This window comes from Dasypus novemcinctus, chromosome 12 (genome assembly GCF_030445035.2).
Source record: "Dasypus novemcinctus isolate mDasNov1 chromosome 12, mDasNov1.1.hap2, whole genome shotgun sequence".
Lineage (NCBI taxonomy): Eukaryota > Metazoa > Chordata > Mammalia > Cingulata > Dasypodidae > Dasypus > Dasypus novemcinctus.
The window spans coordinates 89,316,543-89,344,413 of record NC_080684.1 but is presented as its reverse complement, the minus strand read 5'-3'; the positions used below and the strand labels follow the sequence as shown (position 1 = coordinate 89,344,413).

General features: G+C 36.4%; 1 protein-coding gene across 3 annotated transcripts in view; it reads left to right on the top strand.

Annotated features, from left to right (window-relative positions):
• SLC41A2 (solute carrier family 41 member 2) overlaps positions 1-27,871 on the top strand; it is a 174,122-nt gene that overhangs the window by 54,767 nt on the left and 91,484 nt on the right. For all 3 annotated transcript variants that reach the window (XR_009188336.2, XM_004446785.5, XM_058308663.2), the window contains exons 3-6: positions 304-411; positions 15,618-15,689; positions 19,158-19,302; positions 24,069-24,215. Coding sequence is in view for 2 of the 3 variants with exons in the window: in XM_004446785.5 (XP_004446842.1) it covers positions 304-411; positions 15,618-15,689; positions 19,158-19,302; positions 24,069-24,215 (472 nt within the window). In the remaining variant the exon portion in view is untranslated. The remainder of the gene's footprint in view (positions 1-303; positions 412-15,617; positions 15,690-19,157; positions 19,303-24,068; positions 24,216-27,871) is intronic.

Here is a 27,871-nt window from a genome sequence, read left to right as displayed (position 1 = left end):
CTTGCTGTCATAAAGGGATAAGTAAAATTTATGAATATCAGAGTTGAGTAGCAAACTAGATGTTGAATGGGATGTATTAGCTATCACTCCCAACTCTTGCTGAATCTTCTAAAGTTAATCAAGTCTTCAAAAACCCAGAGAATGGGGTTAGCTAGATGTTCACTGATTAAATGACTTGTGTAGTTAATCAAAATGAAGATGTAAAGTTGTGGAAAAAGGCTGGGATTTTTAGAAATAACTTTGTTATAAAATGTTTTTAAAAGATTGTCAGAAAATTTTGGCTTTTTTTTTTTTCTCTTACAGCACTGGGAGGTGTTCAAAAAAGTAACAGAAGTTTTCATTTTAGTTCCTGCACTTCTTGGTCTCAAAGGGAACTTGGAAATGACATTGGCATCCAGATTGTCCACTGCAGTAAGTTTTTTCCAACCTCAATGAATGTGTATTACCTATACTGTTTCTCTTTATTAAGAAGAACGTATATAAAGACAAGGACTATGCTAAGTAGTTATACATGATATACTGAAAATTCTCAGGATTGTCAATTTGAGAATCATAGGCCCTCCTTTTTACTGGGAAGTATACTTGCCTCCTTTTATGCCAGAACATTCTGGCAATCATCATCAGTGTAAAGACATGAGATAAAGTCAGATATTGAGATTCTTTATGTATGATTATTGATATTCAAACATTTTGTGATTATAGAAGTATTGTATGCTTATCATAAAAGGTGAAGAAAAGGGAAAAAGGTATAAAGAAAATTAGAAACTACTCCCAATTTTCCATAAAACCAGTTAGACTATATAGCCAAGTCTCTACATATCCCAATTCTAGAGATAACCAGTATTAATATTTTAGTGTAGATCCTTCTGTACCTGAATATTCAAACTTACACATGATAAGGTATATCATAATGTACATACATATTGTGTATTCTGGAATCCTATGTGTTCTCTTTTATAACTTGTAATCTCCATTAAAAGATACATCACTGTCATTCCATATCAATAAATGCAGAGCCAGATCTTTATTTTTATTGGCTGAGTACTTCTCTGTTGAATAATTCTACCACAGCTTATTTTTAAAATATATGGATATTAAATAGATATATGTATTTACATGAACATGTATATTTGGAAATGAAATGTTTTCTCAAACTCTCAAAGAATAAGACAACTAACATGTAGGTTGTTTTGCCTAATGGTTGATCTTTGTGCTCAGTGAAACTATGTTGCAAGTAATATTCAAATTAAGTGTAATTTTAAGAATAAAAATTCGTACAATATTTTCATTTTTATTATAAAAATGCACACACAACAAAGATCATCATTTCTTGGCTCTGCTTGCATTCATCACTTGATCTTGAGCAGCTTTCTTTGTTTTTACCATTTTGACAAGTTCCTTATATAGTTTCATTCAGTCCTTCTTTGTCCTGCCAGGCACTGTTTCTATTTTTTTCTCTTTTGGTGTTTTTACTGGATATGATTTCAAAGCTTGTTCCAAAAGCTTGTGTTCTTCTCTTGTCCAAGGAATGGAATCTGTGCATGGTTCTTCAAATCTTTCTGAAGGTGTGACATTGTCTCCTTGAGGCACCACTCCATGTTTTTTTTTTTTAATTTCTCAAAAGCCTTTTTGTTTATGCCATCTTTTTGATGAGGGTCAAATTTTTGGAGACTCTTTGCTTTGCCAGTAGCATCTTGGCAGTTCTCTTGACTCCAGAAGAAGAATGTATATTCATGTAGTTAGCAATAATTTCCCATCTTGAATTTGTTCCATCAGAGAAGAGGTTCAAAGTTTAATTAGTAATTGTAGATCATCTTTGGACCAATTTACTGCCATTTCTACTTCCACCATTTGATTTTTCTGCATTCCTGGATGCTTGTTGCATATGAGCCTAAGCTTCGTCTTTCTGTTTTCTAATTTGCTCATTTATTTCTTCTGTTTCCCGGAACAGCCTTTCCTACTTCTTTTGTAGATGATGTCTGTGATGGTTAGGCTATTGTGTCAACTCGACCAGGTAATTGTGCCCAATTATTTGGTCAAGCAAGCACTGGGCTAACTGTAATAGTAGGGCATTTATGGACTTTAATCACCTTTGAATTTACTGCAGTGGTAAATCATAGATATCTGGTTATAATTAAAACAGTCAGAGAGATTGCAATCAGCAATGAGTGATGCTTAACCCAATCAGTTGAATCCCTTAAAAGGGGAAGTAATTCCAGCATTGAGAGAATTTCCCAGCTCGTCTTTAGACAGCCAACATCTCCCAGAACTCTTCAAGAACCTTCATTGGAGGGGAGCAGATTTGGCTCAACTGATAGAGCATCCACCTACCATAGGGGAGGTTCAGGGTTCAAACCCAGGGCCTCCTGACCCATGTGGTGAGCCAGCCCACATGCAGTGCTGATGCATGCAAAGAATGCTGTGCCACGCACAATGCTGGTTCTTCCAGTCTCTGCCTTTTTCTGAGGCTCACTTTCTCCCAGAGCTCACCTGTGGGCAATCAGGTACATGGCAGGGCATAATAGTGGTGTCAGCTCATCTCTCCCCTCTCCTCTGGCCCTGTTGCTAGTTCTCCTTTGGGCTGCTCCATCTGTGACTTTTCTCTTTCCAGGGTTCATTGATTTCAACTTCTGAAGGCTTCTGTCACTGTGGCTTTTTTCCTGTGTTTTTTTTCCCTGTGTCTCTTTATTCCTCTGTTTTCAAAGGACACCAGTTAAAAGGATTAAGACCCACCCTGGGCCATGCCCTACTGAAGTGATCTAATCAAAAGGAAAGTCCCTTAGCTGAATCTAATCAAAGGTCTTACACCCACTGGAGTGGATCAGTTTTAAGAACGTGAGCTTCTGGAATCTACCCAGCTTCAAACTGACACGCTGCTCTATAAGGTTTGGCACCACTTTAGTGGCTAGGTGATATCCTAGACATCATTTCTAGCTCACCAACTAACTAGGAGATAAGTAACAGGACTGTATTTGTGTATAATCATTTTCAAAATCAATGAGTATCAAGAGTTTTAAAATACTAAGCAACAAAAATATTGTGTATTGATACTCATACCAAGATTTTGGGAAAGCATCCTTAAAATGTAGATGGTGGGCTATTAAGTTTTTGTTATGGCTGATATTTGTTGGTTTCATAAGCTGTGACAGTTATCCTGTCACTGTCAGGTGAAAATGTATGTTCTGGAATGTGACTTATTTTACTATTTACTAATTCTATACCATCAGGACAGTTGTGTAGAAGCTTCAGTCCCTTCTATATAAAATAGGAATACCAGTGCCTATCTCATAGGATTGTCATAAAGATGACCCTGTAAAGCAATTAGCACAGTGCCTAGCACATTTTGAAAGCTCACTAATACCAAATATTTTATTAGTAGTGTGCATTTGTTATAGTTCATGAGAGAACATTCTCATATCCATATTGTTAACTACAGTCCGTCTTCCACCACATGGTTCACTGTTATATAGTCTCAGGCTTTGTACAGTCTATCCAAAGTGTACATTCAGTGGCTGTCACTTTCATCACAGAGTTGTGCAGTCTTTGCCTTAGTAAATTTTTGAACATTTTCCTTAGTCCAAAAGAAAAGATCCCATACCCCCCCATTGTTGACGCTTAGTGTTGATATAGTACCTTATTTGACATTGATGCATGAATATTACAATATTGCTGTTAACTATAGTCCATAAGTTACATTAATTGTATTTTTCCCACACACCACCATATTCTTACCACCTTATAATAGTGACATACATTTGTTCTAGTTCATAGAAGAAAATTCTTATATTTGTACTGTTAACTACAATCCTCATCCACTGCCATATTCACTGTTATTCATTCCCTAGGTTTTTCTCTAGCTTTCCTTCAATTGACATTTATATCCCTAGACCACCTCTTTCAGCCATAATCCTATTTATAAACCAGCCTTGTTAGTTATACTCACTATAATGTATTATCATACTATCCATTTCCACACTTTTACAGTCAAGCTAATTTAAAAATCTACAGACATTAAGCATCAGTACCCTTCTCAGCTCTCGTCCTATCTCCTAGTAACCTGTACTGTAGGTTTGAACTCTGTGTGTTTATTGTTTATTTGTTTATTGTTCACATTTAGTTCATATTAGTGGGATCATACAATATTTGTCCTTTTGTGTCTGGCTTATTTCACTCAGAATAATGTCCATACAGTTCATTCATGTTATCATATATATCCCAATTTCATTTCTTACAGCAGCATAGTTTATATGTTTATTTTATTTATTTATTTTTTCTTAAAGATTTATTTATTTATTTCTCTCCCCTCTCCCCCACCCTGGTTGTTTCTTCTCTGTGTCTATTTGCTGCATCTTCTTTGTCCGCTTCTGTTGTCAGCAGCATGGGTATCTATACGGGGACACCCCTGCCTGGCACGGCATTCCTTATGCGCATCAGCACTGTGTGTGGGCCAGCTCCACATGAGTCAAGGAGGCCCAGGGTTTGAACCACAGACCTCCCATGTGGTAGACGGATGTCCTAACCACTGGGCCAAGTCCGCTTCCCAGTTTATATGTTTATAACACGTTTTGTTATCCATTCCTCAGTGGATGGGCACTTGGGTTGTTTTCATCTTTTGGCAATTGTGAATAATGCCGCTATGAACATTGGTGTACCACACAGTTTATATCATCTCCCTTTCATCTCTAGATATATAGACTCTTTCTAATGTTTTACTCTTATATATAATGTAATGTATGTCCTTAAGCATAAACTCTTACATATTTTCTTATTTTTGTAGGGTAAATTCTAGAATTGTAATTATCGTAAAGACAAAATGCATACTTTTAAGGCTGTAGCTACCTATTGCTAAATGGTCACCAAGAAAGATTAGACATTTTTTAAAAAAACTGCCACTGGCAGGGTTATTTTTTTACAGTCTCAAAGTATATTGTCATATCACTATTACATTCCTTGGGGGTTCACAGTTGTGGAGCCAAGTTATGGTTAAAACCATGTAGCTAGTGAGGTTCATTTCAAAAGAAGTATCTGCCCACTGAATATTAGCCGAATACTAAAATGTCAGAAGGTATTAGTGAGTATGATTCTTTAGTACACAAAATGAGTTTTTTTCTTTAAAGAAATGAATCCACCTATAAAATAGGAAAAACAATATGTCTCTAAAGGTAACCAAGAGGTGGAAATTGAACAGTTGTGCTATTGATGGACCACTCATCCCACCTCCTTACCTTTCCCCACTTACCCCTAGGCAGTTGTGACTTCCTTACAGTTTCTCGAGTGAAGCAGACAATTGAAAAGGAAATGCATTAAATAATATTTTACCAATATTACTGATTTGCTTTTAACTAAGAGAATGTGTCATGTGTTCTATAGAACTCTCTAGGCCCTTTCTTTCATATAGAAGGACATGTAAACATAATCCTGCCCAGGAAACCAATAAAATACTTGGTATTAGTGAGCTCTCAAAATGTGCTAGGCACTATGCTAATTGCTTTACAGGGTCATCTTTATGACAATCCTATGAGATAGGCACTGGTATTCCTATTTTATATAGAAGGGACTGAAGCTTCTACACAACTGTCCTGATGGTATAGAATTAGTAAATAGTAAAATAAGTCACATTCCAGAACATACATTTTCACCTGACAGTGACAGGATAACTGTCACAGCTTATGAAACCAACAAATATCAGCCATAACAAAAACTTAATAGCCCACCATCTACATTTTAAGGATGCTTTCCCAAAATCTTGGTATGAGTATCAATACACAATATTTTTGTTGCTTAGTATTTTAAAACTCTTGATACTCATTGATTTTGAAAATGATTATACACAAATACAGTCCTGTTACTTATCTCCTAGTTAGTTGGTGAGCTAGAAATGATGTCTAGGATATCACCTAGCCACTAAAGTGGTGCCAAACCTTATAGAGCAGCGTGTCAGTTTGAAGCTGGGTAGATTCCAGAAGCTCACGTTCTTAAAACTGATCCACTCCAGTGGGTGTAAGACCTTTGATTAGATTCAGCTAAGGGACTTTCCTTTTGATTAGATCACTTCAGTAGGGCATGGCCCAGGGTGGGTCTTAATCCTTTTAACTGGTGTCCTTTGAAAACAGAGGAATAAAGAGACACAGGGAAAAAAAACACAGGAAAAAAGCCACAGTGACAGAAGCCTTCAGAAGTTGAAATCAATGAACCCTGGAAAGAGAAAAGTCACAGATGGAGCAGCCCAAAGGAGAACTAGCAACAGGGCCAGAGGAGAGGGGAGAGATGAACTGACACCACTATTATGCCCTGCCATGTACCTGATTGCCCACAGGTGAGCTCTGGGAGAAAGTGAGCCTCAGAAAAAGGCAGAGACTGGAAGAACCAGCATTGTGCCTTGCCACATGGCAGGAGGCCAGGATCACTAGCAGCCAACCTTTGAGCAGAGAGCTTTGCCTAATGCCTTGATTTGGACATTTTCCCCAGCCTCAGAACTGCAAACTTTAAACCTAATGAATTTTCATTATAGAAGCCAACCCATTTCTGGTATATATTGCTCCTAGCAGCTTTTAGCAAACTAAAACAATTGGATACTTCAGTAAATTCACTTTAATCTAGTCGACAATATTAAAAGGATTGGAGAATAATTGAAACTAGGGCTCCTTGGGCTGGAGCAGAAAAAGTATAAGATAAATCTGAAACATCTTGGAGTGTCACAAAGTAAGAAAGTACTCAAAAGAAGGATGGGGATATGACAAAGGACACAGGAGCCAGCTTGAACATATCGGCCGTATCTGGTACAATTTGAGCCACAAAAATGATAGTTACAGATTACAAGCCAAGGAATAAAATAAGAATCCATTAGTCCATAAGTGAATAACAAGGCAGGCAAGTTCCCTGATGTGACAGAATTTACATAAATAATTTCAGGTTTAGGTAAGGGGCAGTGAAGAAAATAAAACTGCGCAATGTGATTGAGGGTGATTCATGAGAGCTCCTTATATTAAGTGGTTAGGGAAGACTTCTCTGAGGAGGTGGTGTGTAAGCTGGAGTCTAGATAACAAAAGTGAGTCTTCCATATAAAAATCTGGGAAAAGATTATTCCAAGTTACCAGTGTATCTCAACAGTGTAATAATATCAGTATAATTACTTGAATACTTATAAGCATTTTAGAGATGTCTGTTTAACAGTTGTGGGACCTGCAGCAGGAATACAAATGGAGGCCAATCATTACCTGTATCAACATAGTTTAAAATTATACATCAAGCTTACAAACTTAAAAAACAATTCTCTATCAATCTTGACAAATACATCTTAATGAAGACCTAGAAGTCCAAGATCAAATTTAGAATTCTTGGTCTTCTTGGGTTCTGTTTTGGAACATGTTATTGTGGAGTGAGCCAACCGCTTGCCTGTGTACTGCCCCTCCTCTTCCTTTCCCACCATTGGCTTTTTGTGCTACGCTTTGAGAGACCTTACACATACTTCAGGGTCCGTGTGCAACCTACATCTATACCCCCACAAACAGCTACCCCTTGGGCACCGCTTGGGTCAGACATGCACCTACCTATTGGTGGAGTGCTCTGCCTTTGGGAGAACCGATCTGAGGAAGAGGCCCTGTTATTGGACTCGAGGCCATTTGGTCAGGGAACTTTATGGTCTCAAGGATCTGGAGCCTGGCTTAGAAGGGGATGAGGCACAGGTTCAGAGTGGGTATACTTCTTAGACCCCATGTACTCCTCACCCTGTAGAGTGGGGCACAACAAAATGGGATCCGCTAAGCCATAAGCTCTAGAGCTGGGGACCTTCTGACCCAGATTTTGAGTAGTACTGATTCTAAATTCCAGGAGGAAAAGCTTCTTTTGGCCTAAGGAAAATTACATGACATAGAAGAGATTTTGAAACTGCCTTGTGATATACTTCTGCAAGGTATGAGAACAAGATGAAAGAGAAGTTATGCATTAAAAAGACTGATTGACAAATCAATAGAATCTAGAATATAGATTATCAGGGAATAAGGTGGGGATAGGGAATGGGAAGTTAAGATTTTAAATGTACAGGGCTTCTATTTGGAATGATGGAAAAGTTTTGGTAATGAAGGTGATAGTAGTACGATATTGTGAATGCAATAAACAGCATGGAAATATATATCTGAATATGATTAAAAGGGGAATTTTTAGATTTATATATGGTAACAATAAATTTTTAAAAAAACATCCATGTACCTAAACTACATAAACAGTGAACTTTAAATTGAACCATGGACTTTAGTTAATAGTACAATTATAAAAATGTGCTTTCAACAATTGTAACAAATGTTCCACAAGGTGTTGGTGGTGGGGTGGTATATAGGAATCCTGTATTTTATGCATCATTGTTTTGTAAACCCACGACTTCTCTAGAGAAAAAATAAAAAGGTTGCTTGAACAAAAGGGCCTTAATATTATACTCTGCAGATAACAATATCGATATTTACTAATGACCAGTGGTTGCTTGCAGAGAAAGCAGTGCTTTTACTGAAACCTACTGAAGTAACCAAACTGATGTACCTTAAAGCATGTAACTTTTTCTTACCTGATAGCTGTTATAAAAGTCTTATCATTCTACTCTTGAAAAATACTGGAATTGGCATAGATGCAATTAAAGCTGAGATGTAGGTTGAAATGCATTGCTTTTTTTGGTATCTTGAAAGATGATTATGTTGCTCCATTGTCATACATATAGATCCAAGGTTTAAGGAGAAATTTTTCTCAAGTGATTGTGTAAAGCAGGAAGTGCATGTAAAAATATTTTTTAAAAAATATATAAGGGTAAGAGTCTTAGACTCATTTGAAAATATTTAGGAAGTGTCATCATCAAGCAGTACATAAAGCTTCAGTTTACAGAATTATTTCAATGAAATGGCATCATTGCTGTTTTAGTTTCCTAAAAGTTGCCAATGCAAAATACCAGAAATGGGTTGGCTTTTATAATGGGAATTAATTAGGGTAAAAACTTACAGTTCTGAGGTTGTGAAAATGTCCAAATCAAAGCATCATCAGAGATGCTGTCTCACCAAAGGTCAGCTTCTGGCAAGGCAAAATGGCAGCCAGTCTCTGCTTTCTCCTCCAGGCTCACTTTCTCCAGGAGCTCAGCTGTGAGTGATCAAGTTATGGCTCCTCTCTCTCTCCCTGCTTCAACTTTGGCTGCTCCACTGATTCCAGCCTCCAGCCTCTCTCTCAGCCTCTCAGGGGTTTTTCTCACTGTAGCTGCAGACAATCCTGGAGTTCTTTCTCACATGGCGGGCAAAAAGGCAGCTCTCTTTCTCTGTATTTCTCTGCTTTCTGTCCTGAGTTTATATAAAACTCCAGTGAAAGGATTAGGACCCACCCTGGGTCCCACAATCTAATCAAAGGCGATCTAATCAAAAAGTCCCTTAACTGAATCTAACTGAAAGCTCCCACATTCAGTAGGCTTACAGGAACAGGAATCGGTTAGCTTAAGAACATAATTTTCCATAAGAGACTCAAACTGGGACAATCACTGTCAACCAAATCTTCAAACCTAAGAGTTGAAGAGGAATTACATTTTTATCTTAGTCAATTATTATATGAGAGGAAGAAAGGCCTAATAATTTGGTGACACCATCACTCTCAGCAGTACCTAGACTGGCAAAGCTAGCAAACATCAGCAACAACAGTTAACAAAAGAGTCACCAAAATCTTGATTCTCCACTGACTTTATTTAAAAGTAAACATCTTTACAGTATTGCTCATATGAAGAATAGTGACCACAGGGTCACTTTAGCAGTTCTTAGCACTGAGAAATTATTTTTTAAAATTTTAATTCAAAAATTTAAAACTTGATTGAATTTAAGAATTATTGTTGTGTTCCAGAAGTTTGTTATATGTTGGTGACATTTGGTTTCATCTGAATATTGATTTTAACATTTGGCCATTTGGCATCCAGTGGCATCCATATGTCTAGTATACCTCTAGCTTTTAGCTTAAAAAACAGACAAACAAACCAAAAACATGTCATTTTACTGAGGTTTTGAGAGTTAGTGAAATTTTATGCCTGCATTCCTTCTGCCATCTTTTCCTGTGGTCTATATTATAAGAACCAGTGGATTATCAAGGTAGAATTCAACCTGAGAGGTTTTTTGGAAGGAAAAGAAAATAAAGGGAAATGGACTTGGCCCAGTGGTTAGGGCGTCCGTCTACCACATGGGAGGTCCGTGGTTCAAACCCCGGGCCTCCTTGACATGTGTAGAGCTGGCCCATGCGCAGTGCTGATGCGTGCAAGGAGTGCCCTGCCACGCAGTGGTGTCCTCCGCGTAGGGGAACCCCACGCGCAAAGAGTGCGCCCCGCAAGGAGAGCCGCCCAGCGTGAAAGAAAGTGCAGCCTGCCCAGGAATGGCGCCGCCCACACTTCCCGTGATGACAACAGAAGCGGACAAAGAAACAAGACGCAGCAAATAGACACAGAGAACAGACAACCCGGGGAGGGGGAAAATAAATAAATAAATCTTTAAAAAGAAAAAAGAAAAGAAAGAAGAGGTCTTTTTTTTTTTTAAGTGGCAACATTTGATGGAGAAGAAAATTGTTTGAATAGGCATTGAAAGGTGTCTTTAGTTTCATTTTGTTGAAAAATGACCTTTGGTCTGATAAATATAGCAAGCATGCAAGCATTTGAACAACTTGATAGCTCTACTAGGAAAATGGAAATTTTGGCCAGCTTGCCTCAAAGGAAATATTTCTAAAACCAACATTCTTGAGTTTTATCCAGCATTTGTTTAGATCCCAATAATAGATTAAACAGAGCAATCCATTTTGAAATAGGCCATGCTGTAGGGAATCTGGTTAAAAAGGAATGTGCTGCAAATTAAATTTTCTATTTAATTTGATCAGTTATTCCTATTAAAACTAAATAAAAGTGAAATTAATCTTAATTGTTTTTGTTTTAATTTTTATTTGATTATCAATGTTATATATGCATAAAGCTTAAAGTCAGTTTTCAAGGCCTATTTTTTTTGTTTTTTGTATTTTAAAGCTGTTGGGAATGTCTTTATTTAGCCTTCATTTTTGAAAAATAGCTTTGCTCATATAGTATTCTTGGTTGACAGTGTTTTTCCTTTGAGCACTTTGAATATTTTATCCCACTGCCTTTTGGCCTCTATTGTTTCTGACAATGAGTTCCCTTGTGTTTTAGTTTTCCAGGGTTGCCATAATAAAGCAGCACAAATTGGGTAGCTTAAGACAACAGAAATTTATTGTCTCACAGTTTTGGAAGCTGAAAGTCCAAAATTAAGACATTGGCAGGGCCATTATTCTTCTGACATCTGTAGGGAAAATTCTGTTCCATGCCTTTCTCCTGGCTTCTGGCAGTGGCTTGCTGACAATCCATGGCACTCTCTGCCTTAGTTGTCACATGGTATTCTCCCCTTTGTCTGTCTGTGTCCAGTTTTCCCCTTCTGATAAGATACCAGTTATACTGGATTAGGGTTCACCCTAATCCCCTTTGACTTCATCTTAACTAATAATATTTTCAAAATCCTATTTCCAAATAAGGTTACATTCACAGGACTAGAGGTTAGGACTTAAGCATATTTTCTTTGGGGTGTGAGGACACAATTCAGGCCATAATACCTTGTAAGTTTTGAGTCACTTTTCTCTTGCTATTTTCAGATTTTCTCCTTGTTTGGGCTTTCAGCATTTTAACATGATATGTCTGTGGGACTTATTGCATTCATCCTGCTTTGAGTTTGTTGAACTTCTTGAATGTGTAGATTATTGTTTTTCAATAAATTTGAGAAGTTTATAGCCTTTATTTCTTCTAATATTTTTTCTGCTACTTTTTTTCTTTTCTCTCTTTCTGGTATTCCTATTAAACATATGTTGTGCACTTAACAGTGTCCCACATTTCTCTAGGGATCTGTTCATGTTCTTTATTCTTTCTACTCTATGTTCTTTGACTTGCAAACTCTCTATCCATTTATATTCAAGTTTGTTAATTCTTTCTTCTGGCAGTCAGGTCTATTGCTGAGTGCCTTTAGTGAAATTTTCATTTCAGTTATTGTAGTTTTCAACTCCAGATTTTCCATTTGGTTTGTTTTTTATACTTTCTATATTTTTATTGATAGTCTCTATTTGATGTGACACTGCCATCATACCCTCCTTTATTTGTTTAATCATGGTTTCCTTTAGTTCTTTGAATATATTTATAATGGCTACTTTGACATCTTTGTTAAATCTGGCATGTGATCACTCTCACAGGTAGTTACTTTTGTTTTTTTTCCATGGGATGGGTCATGCTTTCCTGTTTCTTTGAATGACTCATTTTTTTCTCACTTTTTAAATTTTTAAAAGACACTTTGATTACATAAATATTTCAGAGAATATATAGGGATTCCCATATGCCCCACTCCCCACATCTCCCACATTTTCCCACATTAGCAACATCTTTCATCAGTGTGGTACATTCTTTGCAATTGATAAACACATTTTGGAGCATTGTCACTAAGCATGGACTATAGTTTACATTGTAGTGTATACTTTCTCCCATTCGACTCTGTAGGTTATGGCTGGATATATAATGGCCTGCATCTGTGATTATAATGCCATTCAGGATGATTCCCAAGTCCCAAAAATGCGCCCCTATTACACCTGTTTTTCCCTCTCCCTAACCCCAGAACATCCATGGGTCACTGCCTCCACAACAATCGTATTTCTTCCATTGCTAGAATCACAGTAAGTCTATAGCAGAATACTAGTAAGTTTATTTTAGTCCATAGTTTGTTTCCCAATCCTGAGGACTCTGGGATGGTGATGCCCACTCCACCATTAATTGAGAGGGGGCTTCGATCTCATACATCCGATGGATAGGACTTTCTTACTTGCTATTGTAGGCACTCTCGGTTCTTTGGTATATCGTTTGTCCATCATCTCCTTCCTGTTAGTTGTCCTGAGTGAGACCATTGAACTTGAAAGTAGGTGTTACAACTCTGTTGAGATTCAGGGCTCAGTTGGCATAGGGACAGCCCAAAGATTTAAGCTCTTAGATGTACATCTACGAACTCTAGTACTAATTATAAGTTCAAATAGAAGAATAGAAGATTCAGTGATTCATAATTTTTTGTTGGAAGCTGGACATTTTAGATAATATGTGTGGCAACTCTGGATCTTTGCCCCTCCCACCCCCCCAGAGGACCTTATTATTGTAATTTGCTTGTTTATTTGTTTAGTGACTGGCAGGATTATTTTAGTGACATGTATTTCCTTCCTACAGTGTGAAGTCTCTGATGTTGCTCCTCAGAGAGGAGCCTTGGTATGTTCACAGTCACAGACCATAAACAACTGTTAAGCTTCACTAATTGCCATCTGCTCATTGTATTATTTTTAACAATGCTCTGAAGCCTAAATTTCTCTACAGTCCAACCAAATTTGGTTTCCTTTAAAGGTATCTCAAGACATCAGTGCTTGAGATTTATTCTGATGCCAGGTGGGTCAAGAAGGAGGCAAGAAAGTTCTTGTGTCTTGTCTGCCATTCCCATGCATGCCAATACCATACCTATATTCTCTAGCAGGAAAATTATTGTCAGCTTTTTTTTGGTCAATTTTTTCTTTTTTTAAAATCCTTCTAAATGTCTCTGCTTTGTAAAAGTTTATTATTTGTAAACTTATTCTATTTTTTCACATCATACCGTGTTTTAACTTGCTTAAAGAATTGCATTCATAGACTTCTAGGTCTGGAATGGATTTAGAGATTATGATCTTCATTATTTATAAATCAATTAATTGAAGAGTTTAAGATTGCTTTATCAGTCTGGGTTTGGTCAGGAAAACAGAATCTTTGTCTTGTGTCAATAAGGACTCATTTAGAGGAATATGGGCTTACACAAGTGTGGAAGAACTTGGGTATGTGAAGATCTTTGATAGGAAGATCAGAGAAACAGCATGAAACCCTGGAGCAGGAAAAGAAAGCCTCCATTACAGTGAAGAGGCTGGATACCTACCATTTCTGGCCACCAAGACTTCCCAAAATAATGGCTTCTGCTTCATTTTTGCCTTAAAATCTTGTGCAAGTTCCTCTCACTGACAAACTGTAACCTGAAACTATTAAGAAAGGGGATTTTGAGAAATGAAGCTCCAGGCCTTAGAAAGGAATGATTGTTTTAGTACAAAGTTAACAATCTCGCACAGTCGGGTACCTAATTCTTAGCCGTCATTCATTCTATCACTCCCACGTTTTCTGACCTTTTCTTGGGCCTAAGTGTATGTATGTCTCCATTCATCATTAAGGAATCCTGGAGTCATAGCATCTTACACTTTTTCATGGACTCACTTTAGATTGTTTCCTATAGCGATTACCTTCTTCCAAAAGTTATTAAAATAGCACTAACTTCTCATACCTGTTTCTTGAATTCTAAACCTGAGGTAGGTTCACATTTTAAACATTGCTTCTACTTTATTACTCACTAGAGGAAGGAACCACATTGCTTGAGCTACAAACACTGAATTTCATCAATAATTTAGATTGCCAGGCGTGGAAAAAAAATACAAATAAATACAGCATGCATTCTGAAATACCGAGAAATCTCAATATTACGTATGCTTGATTCTTTGAAATCAAAGTCCAGTGTGTGGTTACAGAATTGTTTTCCATATTGATTGATAGAGGAAATATTGATGTAATACTTAACCTGATGGTCTGAAGCCAGTGAACTGAAACTCTTATCTGTCCATGGTTAAACACTACCCCAAAATAAAACCCTTATGCATTTCCTCTCTACCTATTCATCTATAGATTTTTTTTACATTTATGAAACTTCCATGACCAAGCAGAAGATTGAATCCTAGTTCAGAATAGTATTTTTAATAATGCTTGCTCATTGCTTTCCAGAGTGACTGCATTAGAAAAGCTTAGCAGATATGAATGTACAGTTCTTGAATCCTAAGTGGTTGAGAAAATACAATTTAGCGTACATTGCAATTGCAATTGAATATGTGAATAATAATATTCTTTTTGGAGTGTATTCTTCCACTTAGCAGAATGGTATATAAATTTTAATAGTGAGGTACATGATCAAAATTCTTATGTGAATGGAATAATTTTTTAAATAACATGGGTGCATTGAGATCCAGGCTTTGGTGTAACCAGATTTAGTTATGACTCAAATATAAGTTATACACTTATGGATGGATGATTTGTTTATATTTGGGTTTTTTGTTTCTATCTCAATAATTATCAATAATGTAAGTTAATTTTGTGATGTAGAATTAAATATTAGGAGCAAAATTATATAATTACTTATTTTGAGCCTCAGTACACAAAATTCAGCATATTAGAATGACACCTGATAATGTTAGTTGTAAAATAACATCAGTGGGTGGGTGATTATAGCAACTGGCCCACTAGTTCTTGTAAGCTAGTTAATTAAGTTAAAAAGAAAAAACAAACTTTTTTCCCCAAACATCTCAGGCAAGCCAAATATAAGATACAAGACTGGTAATGATGTCAGAATTGTATTTAATATGCAATGTGAGCTCATTGAATTTACCAAAAAATTGTCTTGGGATTTATGACTTCTTGATGTTTAAACAGAGCAAACAGCATGTAGATTATATAGTGAATATCAAAATATACTCCTTAACAGGTAAATATTGGGAAGATGGATTCACCCATTGAAAAGTGGAACCTAATAATTGGCAACTTGGCTTTAAAGCAAGTAAGTGACATATGTATTTGTTTATAGATCTTTGGTTAACAGCTTCAGTGATGGTATTACCCATAAGAATGAAGTAAATTATAACACTATTAAAATCTGCCATTTAATTGTTTCGGAGGACACCAAAGCATAATTTAGTACCTTGAAAAAGTGATGGTATAAATGGACACTCATGACCTCTGAAAGTTATTCTTTCTCTAGAAACCAATCAGGTTCTTCCAACTATGAAAAATATTAAAATATAGAAAAAATATACAAAATGTTTTATATCATAAATGTGTGATAGAGTCTAAATTTTGAGTTAATATCTATACAAATATTAATAATTTCATTGCTTAGATGCTGTTTTCTGCTTTGATTTTTAAAGTGTATCATCTGTTTAATTAAACTGAGCTCTTTTAAAATATATCATGGTCAGATGTTTGTTTAATTTGAGTTGCCCTTAATTTCTTAATGTCATTACTGTTAATATAAGCTAACATTTTAAATCATCAATTACATATGCACTAAACTCTGGATTATGTAGAGATTATCTACTGCTTTTTCTAATCTCAGGTGAGTATCTCTTCCTCCTTTCCCCCTATGCTCTCCCATTTTGTAAAACACAAGAGGACTGTAGCTGTCCCTAGTAACTTTCAAGCTAGTGTGAGTTTAGGGAGTGCATACTAATGTTAATGTCAGGTCACCTAAGAAAATGTTGAAGAGAACATGGTTGCAGGATAGATAATTTCTTGTGATAAGTTTCAAAGACAAATAAATAAAGGAATTTTTGGAATATGGGCTGTTTTTGATTATCTTTGCAACTGCTTCTAAGATTGCAGGGTTGGAAATAAAATCTGGGATCTAATCTCCACTCTAACATTAACCAGCTGTATAAATTTAGTTTACCTAATCTTTCTGGGTTTCACTTTCCTCTTCTGTTAAATGACAGCGTGGCATTAGAGAAATCTATGCTTCTTTTCGGCTTGAAATTGTAGGAGTTAGGGATAATAATCAAAATATTTAATAACCAGTAGGGTAATATAAATTAATATGTACATAAACTATTTATAAATATATTCCATTTTATTCTTGTAATACTTTACACTCTTAACTTTGATATGAGTTGAATGCCAATTATTTACCAACTCATAACTTCCATCTCAGCTTTCAATTTCTCCTTCACCTTTAGTCGCCACCCTTCCCTTTTATCCTCTCTCCCTTCAACTACTGGTCAGATGGGAGCTGGAGTAAGATGACTGGGGATTTACTAATCTCCTTGCTGTAGCTGGAAGCCTGTGCCTTTGTCTGCCTCTCTCCACCAAGGAATTGTGAGAAACAGGGATCCCAGTTACTGGTGGACAAAGGCTGAAGTAAGAAGAAAAGAAGACAGGGGGCTTCCCCTAAAGCTTCATCTGCTAAATTTTGTGAAGGAATAGATAAGCATGGGGAGGGGAATGAGGCAGGCTGCCTAATGCAACTGCCTGGAGACTGATTATTTAGCACAGAGGTAGGGAAAGATGGAAGGACAGAAGATACAAGACTGCTGTCACTTGTCCTGTGTGCTCTTCTGGCTATTAAATGGGATCCCAGGCAGATTGCTTCCCACAGATCTCTTGATAATGGTGCAGGATGGCCTCCTCAACCAGTGCATAAGTTGTCAAAGCCAAGTTCCCCAATAGCATCTGAAGGGCTATAACCTCATCAAGAGGGATATGCCCTGCACCAACATCTATTTAGGCCCATGGTCCCTGTTAGCCTCCCCAGGTACTTCTTGAACCCAGACTCTGCCCTTCTCTTGGGTAAAATTAGGCATTCCTCTTGCAGGTTTTAGAATAGGACCTCCTTGTGCTTCCATTTTCTTCCCAATACCTTTAATAAATCAGTAGCCTGATGTCTGCGGCAGACTTCCTGTGTTCCAGTGTCAAACCAGAAAAATATTTGGAATCACAGTGCTAGAATTTACATTATTAAATAATTTACTACCTTCACACACTATTATATTACTTACTAACCAAATGAAAATGCTGAAATATTTTAACTGGTATAGCCATAAATGGTGGTTAAAGCTTGAATCTCAGCTCTGAATCAGCATCAACAGGGAGTAGTGAAAAAATCATGGAACTGAAATTCAGGATATCTGGACTCTCTTGACGTCGGTCTTCCACTAATTTATCATATGACAGGATCAGACTACTTCTGGGGCACTGGATCCCAGTATATGGATTGGCTTCAGAGAGTCTGTGAGCACCCAGAAATTCTACTCAAAATATTGAGGTCCTTTGTGTCTTCCTAGAGAAATGGATCTCTATTCTATAAAGTTGGCACCAGATTGTCAAAGGGGTCGGTGATGCAAACAGTTAAGAATCAGTGGAATAGATGACTCCCCTGGGGTTTCTTTTAGTTCTAACATTCCATTAATCTAATTCTAAGAGTTCACAGTCTGTGTTACTCTTTTTAGTTGCAATTCTTTGAGTGCTGCTGTGTGCCGGCATTATGAGAAATCTCTCCCTACAATCCATAAGTGATTCACCTCAAATAATTTACCTCAAAATGACCCTTTCAAATTTGATATTACCATTTTACAGATTAGGAACCAAAGTTTTTAAAGACTAATTACAATTGTGATTATTTGTGAGGTTATTATATATATATATATATGAAGTTGTGAACTTAGAAAAATATCATGTATGATGTGCACAATTCCCATATAACACTCCTCCACCAACACCTTACATTGTTGTGGAACATTTGTTACAGATTGTGAAAGAACATCATCAGACTATTACCACTAATTATGGTCTATAACATGTGAGGTTATTTTTTAATGTCTGTCTCCTCATTGATCAAGAGCTCCATGAAAGCAGGGAATAAATCTGTTTTGGCTAATGTTGCAGCCCAACACCAAACATAGTGCCTCGTATGTAGTTGATTCTAAATAAATATGTGTGAGGTGAATGAATTTTTAAAACTGGCCACAAGATTAAGTAGTAGAGCCAGGAGTCAAATTCAGATAATGGATTATAAAATCCATCTCTTGCCACCACTGCCTCTAGAGTCAGACTTCAGACTTGTGGACTCGGTAATTTACAGTCTGAGACCAGAGTTTTCTTAGATGATCTGTGAACTGCATACAGCATCAAAATCACTTCAGGTGGTTGTTAAAAATTCAGATTCCTAATGGAGGAGCACCTGCTTTGCATGTGCAAGGTCCAGGGTTCAGTCCCTGGTACCTCCTTAAAAAAAAACACTTAGCTTTCTGGACCCTATTCCAAACCTATTGCTACCAGTCCCATACAGTTTGAGAACTCACTGCCTTAGGGAATATTAAAATTAAATACAGTAGCTTCTTTAAAAGATAATGTAGCTCAATTACCATATGTGTACTATCTTGTGACTTTTTGTTTTGTGGTATTTACACAATGAAATAAAAAATAAATGTATTTTAAGAATGAATACTTCAGGTGGATTTTATAAATGATTTTTTAGGTTCAGGCAACGGTAGTTGGTTTTCTAGCAGCTGTGGCCGCAATTATATTGGGCTGGATTCCAGAGGGAAAATACTACCTTGATCATTCCATACTTTTGTGCTCTAGCAGTGTAGCAACTGCCTTCATTGCATCTCTTCTGCAAGGTAAGTGAATTCATCGATGCTTATTATATAGTCTTTTATTTTTTATTAATTTAATTTTCAAGATGACTATTTTTATGTAAATATTTGTTCATTATAAAAACAACAGAAAATTATCCACAAACTTTAAAAATAATATTAATTACTGCAGTTATATTTACATTCTATTTGTAAACCTTAGCATAGAACAGGTTGTCTCCTGGTCTTAGGTACTCTGGTATAATTCCCAAACAAAATCAGAAAAATAGCCTAGATATTTATTTGTTTCTGTAAGTTTAATTAATTGAGAAACTACTTTCGAGAAATCTTTCAGAGCATTTACTGGCTTGTCACTTAAATAACAATGAGTATTCCAGGAATTCTGAGTTTCAAAAGCAGTCCTTTTGTTAAAAGTTTTAAGTTACAGATTTCAAAAAAATGTCTTTGCTGTTTCTATGGCAATACAAATAAACCAAATGCTTAATACAGCATATAGTTGGCTATAGAATTTTAATGAGCTGGGACGTTTTAAAAATTAACTACAACAGAATTTCTCAGTTGGGTCATCTTTCTTTCCATTTATTTGTGCATATGAATTTTCCAAAATCATAAACACTTGGTTCTTTTTGTTTTATAATTGCTGTCTCACCCTCATATCAGTAGCAAACTTAAAAATGGTAAGATTCTTTTTTAAAAATATATTTTTTATTTTAAAAGGTTTAGATTATATAAATGTTACACCAAAAATAGAGGGGATTCCCATATTTCCCACCCTCTTCCCCTCCCACATTTTCCCACATTAACATCTTTTATTAGTGTGGTACATTTGTTACAATTGATCAACACATATTGAAGCATTGCTACTAACCATGGAATATAATTTACATTATAGTTTGCACTCTGCCCACACAATTTTATAGGCTTTGACAAAATATATAATGTTGTGTATCTGTCATTGCATTGTCATGCAGGACAATTCCAATGTCCTGAAAATGCCCCCATGCTACACCTTTTCTTTTCTTTCTCTCCCCTCAAAAGCTCTGGTGGCCACAGCCTTTATATCAAGGATACAAGTTCTTCCATTGCTAGAATAATAATAAATCTACAATAGAATAATAATGTCTACTTTAGTCCATTGTCCATTCCCCAGTCTTAAGGATTTTGGGATGGTGATGCCCATTCTGTTTCTAAGAGGGGGCTTAGATCCCATGGGGCAGATGGATGGAACTGTCTTGCTTGCAGTTGCAGACACTCTCTGTTCCTTGTGATGTTGTTTGTTGGAGATTTGGACCCGAAGGGCATTGGGAATGAAAGAAAGAGAAAAAGGAGAGTGAAAGAAAGAAAAAGAAAGGAAGAACAGGAGAGCTGGGATCAGGGGATTTGCAAGTAGAGACTCATCAGACAACTTTATTGTTTACAAGGGGCTCTCTACAGACTCATCTAAGTGACAGCAAGCAGCAACAAGCAGTTAACTATTAGCATTACTAAGGAACTCAAAAAAATCTTATCTCAAGGTACAAAGTCTAAGTGTTCTATTTACTACTACAAAAGGTTTGTGCTCATCTTTTCTTTCAGCCTTTAACAGCTTGGTCCTGTTTGCCAGGAACTCTTAATTACCGCATTCCTTAGGGTGCAAGCATAGCCATGGAAACAGCACGGTCTCTCCTTGTGAGACCACTGTGCCTCAGTTTCCAACAGTTGTTGTCCATCCTTGTCTCCTTGTTAGTTGTCCTGGGTGAGTGTGATGAACTGGAAAGTAGGTGTTGCAACTCTGCTGAGATTCAGGACTCAACTGGCACATGAACAGACCAAAGATTTAGGTCTCTGGGACATATACTTAACAAGTATAGTGCTAATTATAAGTTCAAATAACAGGGACAGAAGATGTGTAGGGAAACTATAAGTCTAACTCTGTTGCACTGGGGCGCATAAATTCCAAAGTAAGGTCCACTGACAGGATGAAGAATTCCTGAGCCTGTCTGCCCTGCTTAAAGTGTCTAGATGTCTCTAGAGCCCTGAGGTACCCCACTGTTTGAGGCTCCATTTATTTTGGCAGTCAAAGAGATCCTGCTGAGACATGCATAAGCATAACCTCTGGAATGACCTCCTGACTCACTTTGAAATCTCTTAGCCATAAAAACTCATTTGTATTTATTATTTTCCTCTTTTGGTCAAGGTCTTTTACCAGATGCATTGGTGCTTGGCAATAATCCCTTGGTGCCAGGGAGGCTCATCCCCAGAAGTCATGTCCCATGCTAGGGGGAAAGCAGTGTGTTTATATGCTGAGTTTGGCTTAGAGGGAGGCCACATTTGAGTAACAAGGAGGCTTTCAGGAGGTAACTCTTAGGCAGAATATAATACTAGGCTAAGTTTCAATTTCACAGGAAAAGGTTCATAAGTGTAAGCATCAATATCAAAGGCCTGGTATATTGGTCTGTCCTCCTTCACTAGGTACTGCCCATGTACTCAAGGGATTCTTACTGCTCTATTAGAGAATGTAGCAGGACTCCTCAGGATGGTAATTCAATATTCTTTTGCTTATGGTGTGGGTCTCCACCCACCAAAACAACACCCCATGAACACTTGAACATATTCATATGCCTTAGAAGCATGCCCCTGGTGCACCCCTCCTGACACATCTCCACATAGCCTACATGTGATCCTCCCCTGCCACAGTTGTGAAGACTAAGTACCTTTTTTTTTTAAGGAGATACCAGTCTTAGTAGTTCGTTTCTTTAGTTCGTTTGCTTCTGTTTTCTGTCAGTTTTTCTTTTGTTTAAGAGTTGTTTAAGGGAAGCAGATTTGGCCCAATGGATAGGGCATCCGCCTACCATGTGGGAGGTCCAAGGTTCAAACCTAGGGCCTCCTGACCCATGTGATGAGCTGGCCCATGCACAGTGCTTATGTGCACAAGGAGTGCCCTGCCATGCAGGGGTGTCCCCCTGCGTAGGGGAGTCCCACGTGCAAGGAGTGTACCCCGTAAGGAAAGCTGCCCAGTGCAAAAAAAGTGCAGCCTGCCCAGGAATGGCGCCACACACACGGAGAGCTGATGCAGCAAGATGGCGCAACAAAACTAGACACAGATTCTAGGTGCCGCTGACAAGAATACAAGCGGACACAGAAGAACACATAGCGAATGGACACAGAGAGCAGACAACTGGGGAAGGGGTGGGGAGGGGAGAGAAAATAAATAAATAAATAAATAAATCTGAAAAAAAAAAGTTGTTTAAAAATTTTCATTCTAACATATATTTGTAGTCCCTAGGATTTTTAGAAGTATCAAAATTCAGATTTTTAAAATACATTTGAAGTTTCCTACTTTAATGTGTATTCCATATTTTATGATGATTTGACCCTTATAACCACCTTGATGCATGTAAAGCAAATACACTTAACAACAGTTTGTAGGTGAGAAAACTGTGACTTCAGACAGGTAAGGTGATTTGTCCAATTGTATCAGCTTGTTAGTAGCAGAGTCAGAATTCAAACCCCAGCTTCCTGACTCCCAGCTCTTTCCATTAAACTATGTTGCATGCTAAATATTTGTTTTCAACTAAAAAGATAGAGATGACATTCTGCATAGGAGAACTTTACATATAAACTTTTATATGTGCTGATTTTGGAAAAAGAAATCCATATGATCACATCATGATTGATTATTGCATAATAAAAATTTAAAACTTTTCTGTTACTGCCTTTTTTCCTTTTCACTGTGATATTATGGGAAAGGTAAGCATAGTGTTTGAAAAAGCCTCTAGAATGCAAGATGTGTAGTTGTTTGAAGCAAGACAAAAATCCTACTTGTTTAGAGTAGTGGGAAAAACACTGTATAGAGTCACTTAAAAGCTTTGGAACATTAGACAAGTATTTAAACCTTACCTCTTAGGATCCCACTTTTATTATCTATGAAATGACTATGCCAAATAAAACCATCTTTGAGTCTTTCAGTCTAAAAAACTGTGAAATTCTATTCATGTTTTTTCTCCATAGTCATATTTAGGCTCCCATATTGATTTATGTTTAGCATATAAATAAGTAAAACATTTAAAACTTTCTCTACATTGCATCCTCTTCATGAGTGTGCTAGCACAAGAAAATCTATGCAAAAGGGTATGGGTATACATGCTATCATTTTTTCTCCCATTTGCATGATTTAAGAAAATAAGGATTTAAAGTACAAGTACGTAGTCCCATTTTCAACTTCTGTTTTCAAGATGTAACTTCATAGATAGAAACTTGACTTAAAGAATGTCTTCCACAAAGACCTTCTTGTGTCTTGGTCTCCAGTGTTCAAAATTTAATTTGTTCTTTATTCTTAATACTTGTCACTTTTAAATAACAAGAAGCAAGCATTTCTGGCTCTGACAATATAAACAAATCTGTGTTTGCTGGTCTTCTTCCCAGTTGTAACTCATGTAAATCTGACTCACCTTTCTTTGCTGTTACCATATTTGATTTGAGGATTAAAATTTAAATCTTTGGGTTTCATACATGATATCTAAGATGTATGTTACTAAATTTGAAATTTTAGCTTTAATATAATTTTACAGTAGCATTTCAGGTTTCTAAGGGCAACATTGAACTTCTCAAATCTTCTGTGATACCACTTGGAGTTTATTGAAAGGCATTTTCCTAAAGCATTAGAGAAAAGTTTTGTTTGCTTTAGTCAGCTTATCTAATCAGTCTAACTGGAAATGATATGTTCTTTGTTTATCCTACATGTTTAAGTATTTGGGAATTGGTTTTTTAAAAATCATAGCATAAAAAGTAATGAACATTCTTTCTTTTAGGAATAATAATGGTTGGGGTTATCGTTGGCTCAAAGAAGACTGGTATAAATCCTGATAATGTTGCTACGCCCATTGCTGCTAGTTTTGGTGACCTTATAACTCTTGCCATATTAGCTTGGATAAGTCAGGGTTTGTACTCCTGTCTTGGTAAGTTGACATGATACTAAATATGGTATTTTATTAACGGAGTACTTTTGCAATAATACTATGAACCTGCAGAGGCATTCATCCATATTAGTACTGTTATTGAGGGTGATTAAAACATTTGTTGTACACCTATATGATGTGGTTCTCACGTATTTTTTCTAATCTTCATAATTACTCTATGTAGGATAAGGATTATTAGCTCCAATTTCAGATGATAAAACTGAGGATCATGTAAGTTCTGTATGTTACCCAAGTTTAAACAGCTACTGGTTTTTAGGGTAAACCCAGGTCTGTCTGCCCTATCCTCTTAACTTGTCATCTAAGAGTCAAACCTACAGTGTTCTGACATGCCCCTAGAATAACTGTCCTAGAACATAAGGTCCTGGTAGTACTTAAAATTTAATCACCTTTTTCTGTATCAGAAACCCACAGATATGAGTAGCTTCATGGCAATTAATAAAGAGAAAAGTATCACCATGAAAATTAGCCTGAACACTGTGAAATTGGAGTCATATACACAATTCTTGATAATGATAAAGTACTTACGGAATATAATGCAGAATATAATGAACTGCTTTAATGCAAATTTATATCCTGGGACTATTGCTAATGGCAAATTAATATGATTTGTGAGCATTGGTTTAGTGCTAAAAGTTGGTTGTGGTTTCATTTTTTTAGATGCAAACTTAAAAGAATAAAAAGAGAACAGAAACCCACAGTTATATAAGAAAAAAGTAAAATAGGTTATAAGCCAAGCCAGAAGCCAACGTTTATTAACATTCCTTCATATATTTGCATGGTTTCTGTCAGATTTATGGTGGACTTCAAAATAAATCCAAAGGGCATTTTATTTAAAAGACTGAGTCTCAGATATATATTCTTAAACTAAAGAAAGGGTTTTAACTTATCAAAGGCAATGATTTTGGGAAATACCAAGAGAAATTTCATTTAGTATATATAAAAAAATGAGTGTCATAAAAATATTCAATGACTTGATATATATGTCCAAAGAAATATTTTCTCATTTAGAAGTTTAAGATGTATCTACTTAAAGGGATGTGTAAGGCAATAAGTTGTTAATGGCCTACGTGTAAGATCTTGTTCCCACAGGTCTTGGCTTTTTGTTGCTGTTGTTGTAGAATACACAAGGACTGATACATGTTAAAGTATATTCAGGGTCACCCTTCTCTCCCACTCAAAGAACAGAATATAAGAGTTACATTATTAAAGGGATAACCTCTACCTTAATTAATTTTGTTGGGGTGATAATTGGCCATACTTTTCTCCTTCTCTAAATTATTATACAATTTAGAAATAGATGTTGAAGTCAAAAATTGAAATATTAGCTCATGACTAGTACTAGAGAATATCGTTTAATATCCTTCCGCTACTTCATTACATTCACCCACCTATGCATAGGCATCAGCTGGACAACTATAGGCCTTGATCCCCACAGGAACCGCTAACTGTGCTGAGGAAAAGAGAATGTCATCAAAATACTCGGTCCCAAAAGAGAAAGCCAGTAAGGGCATGAGTTAGGCATGCTTACTGCCCCTTTCCCCAGTCTTACCAATTAGATAAGTCTCTCTCTCTTTGAGGTGGAGGAGAAGAAAAGTGTGAAAGATTTATTCCCAATATTATTAAAAGGGCAGAAATCCTATAGATCTTCCCAGGAATCTTATGGGGATGAGGGGTGGGGGTAGGGAATTTGGTTCTGGGATGGTTTCCTCTACATATATACATTTAAAAATAGAAGTATATTATTCAAAAACTTTGGTACTTAAATTATCCTTAAGTCATTTGTAACATATTGTACAGAATGCCACTGAAGAATATTATCTTATAATAAATATGACAGTTGTAATAATGATACAGACTAAATGGTATGAGATTTCAGAAGGCGAATCAGCTGCCTAAGAAAATAATGTGTGCTGACTTTTAAAGTTTTGTATATTATACAAGTGATAGATAAACTCTCCTTGTAAAGAACTTTTTGTCATAAAATGTGTTGCCCTCTAAAGTTTGTGTTATATAATGATGCTTTCATAGTTTAACTGGGTCAAAAAGTTTGAAAATGAAAGAAAATGATATAGTCACAGTATCATTCAGTTATTTTATTTTTAAATTTTAAAGTAGTAAAGTAATTTTATTATTGAATTTTGCATAGGCTCTTCTCAGCCTTTGAAAATTGACTCAGTAACTCAGGGTGAACTAATTAAAACAGGATCTTTGATACTAAAACAGGTCATCTGATTGAGTCCATAGTTAATTTTACAGGTAAGATGTTTCTCAAGTGTTAGTTGTGTTCAGCTTTTAAGACCCTAGTAAAGTGTCTGCCTTGCGAGCACTAGGGGGCCTCCTGGTATCAGTATATGCCTAGTATAACTGTATTCTTAATACAAAGATTAGAAACAGGCACATTTAAATTCCAAGACCCCATTCATCATGCTAAGAAGCCCAGCTCTTGGAAACAAAATTTTAATTCCTGAACTATTTTGGAAACAATTAGCAGGCTTTAGAGATACAAAGAAGATTTTTTGACAGTGATAGGCTTTGGCCTATAATGAAGGCCAATGTATTATTTAACTATGAAAGAACTGAATATTGAGAAAAGCCTCACTTCTCAGAATTTGGGGTATTCTGAATTGAATTTGAACAGCCCTTTCATGTTCTGTTAGTTTTATACATGTACTAAGACACTCTACATTCATTCTACATGCTACCTTTCTTTTGGTCCAGATAAACCTTGCTGGTTTATTTGATGTTATGGTTCAAAAATCCTCTACAGTCAAAGATTCCAGTTTGTCTCCTTGCCATCCATGTTTTTTTTCCAGACACATTTGGTGTCTGGTGAGTCCCAGAGTGAAAGTAACTCCTATCTGGGATCTGAATCTGAAGTAAATACGGAATCCCCCCATCCTTTCCCCTCCCCATATCTCCAGAGAACAACACAAATAAGCCCAAAGCTTTATTTGCACCTATTGATTTTATTTTCTAGTCACCCTCGATCTCTATTGTTTAGGGAACAAAGTTTGTAGCTAGGTATTTAGTGTCCTTGGAGTTGGCAGAAACTTACTTTCTTAAGATGCCCCTCTTCCTCCCTTTCTTGTACCTTTTACTCCAGCCAACTCATATTTACTGACTGTTTTCTCTTTGTCTTTCTGTCACTCCCCTCCTCCACCCTCGTCCCATCAAAGCCAGTCACAATTCTTCTCATTTGTCAAGGTTGAATTCGTAGATTTTCCTAATCTTAGGTGATCTTTTTCTCCTTTGAATTCTTATAGCTCTTAGTTGACACCTCTTTTGTGACATAATTTATATTTGACTGGTCATCATAACTTAATGTGCAAATACAGTACCTTCCCTTATGAGGTAAAAGCTTCTTGAGGACAAAATTGTGTTATTTACTTATGTAATTTTTTGCAGCACCCTATAGTAGATATATAGTAGATGCTTAATGAATAGTGCTTTACCAAATGTTTTGTTTCTTTTAAAAGTTTATCTAATTAATGTAAGTAGAAATTATTCAGGAAGTAGTATAAGCATGAAAAAGAGTAGATATCTGTTTGAATGATTTTGACACAGTAATTTTCCAATATAATTGATTGTAACAAAAACAGATACTTTTGATGAGGACGTAGTATTAGGGAAATACT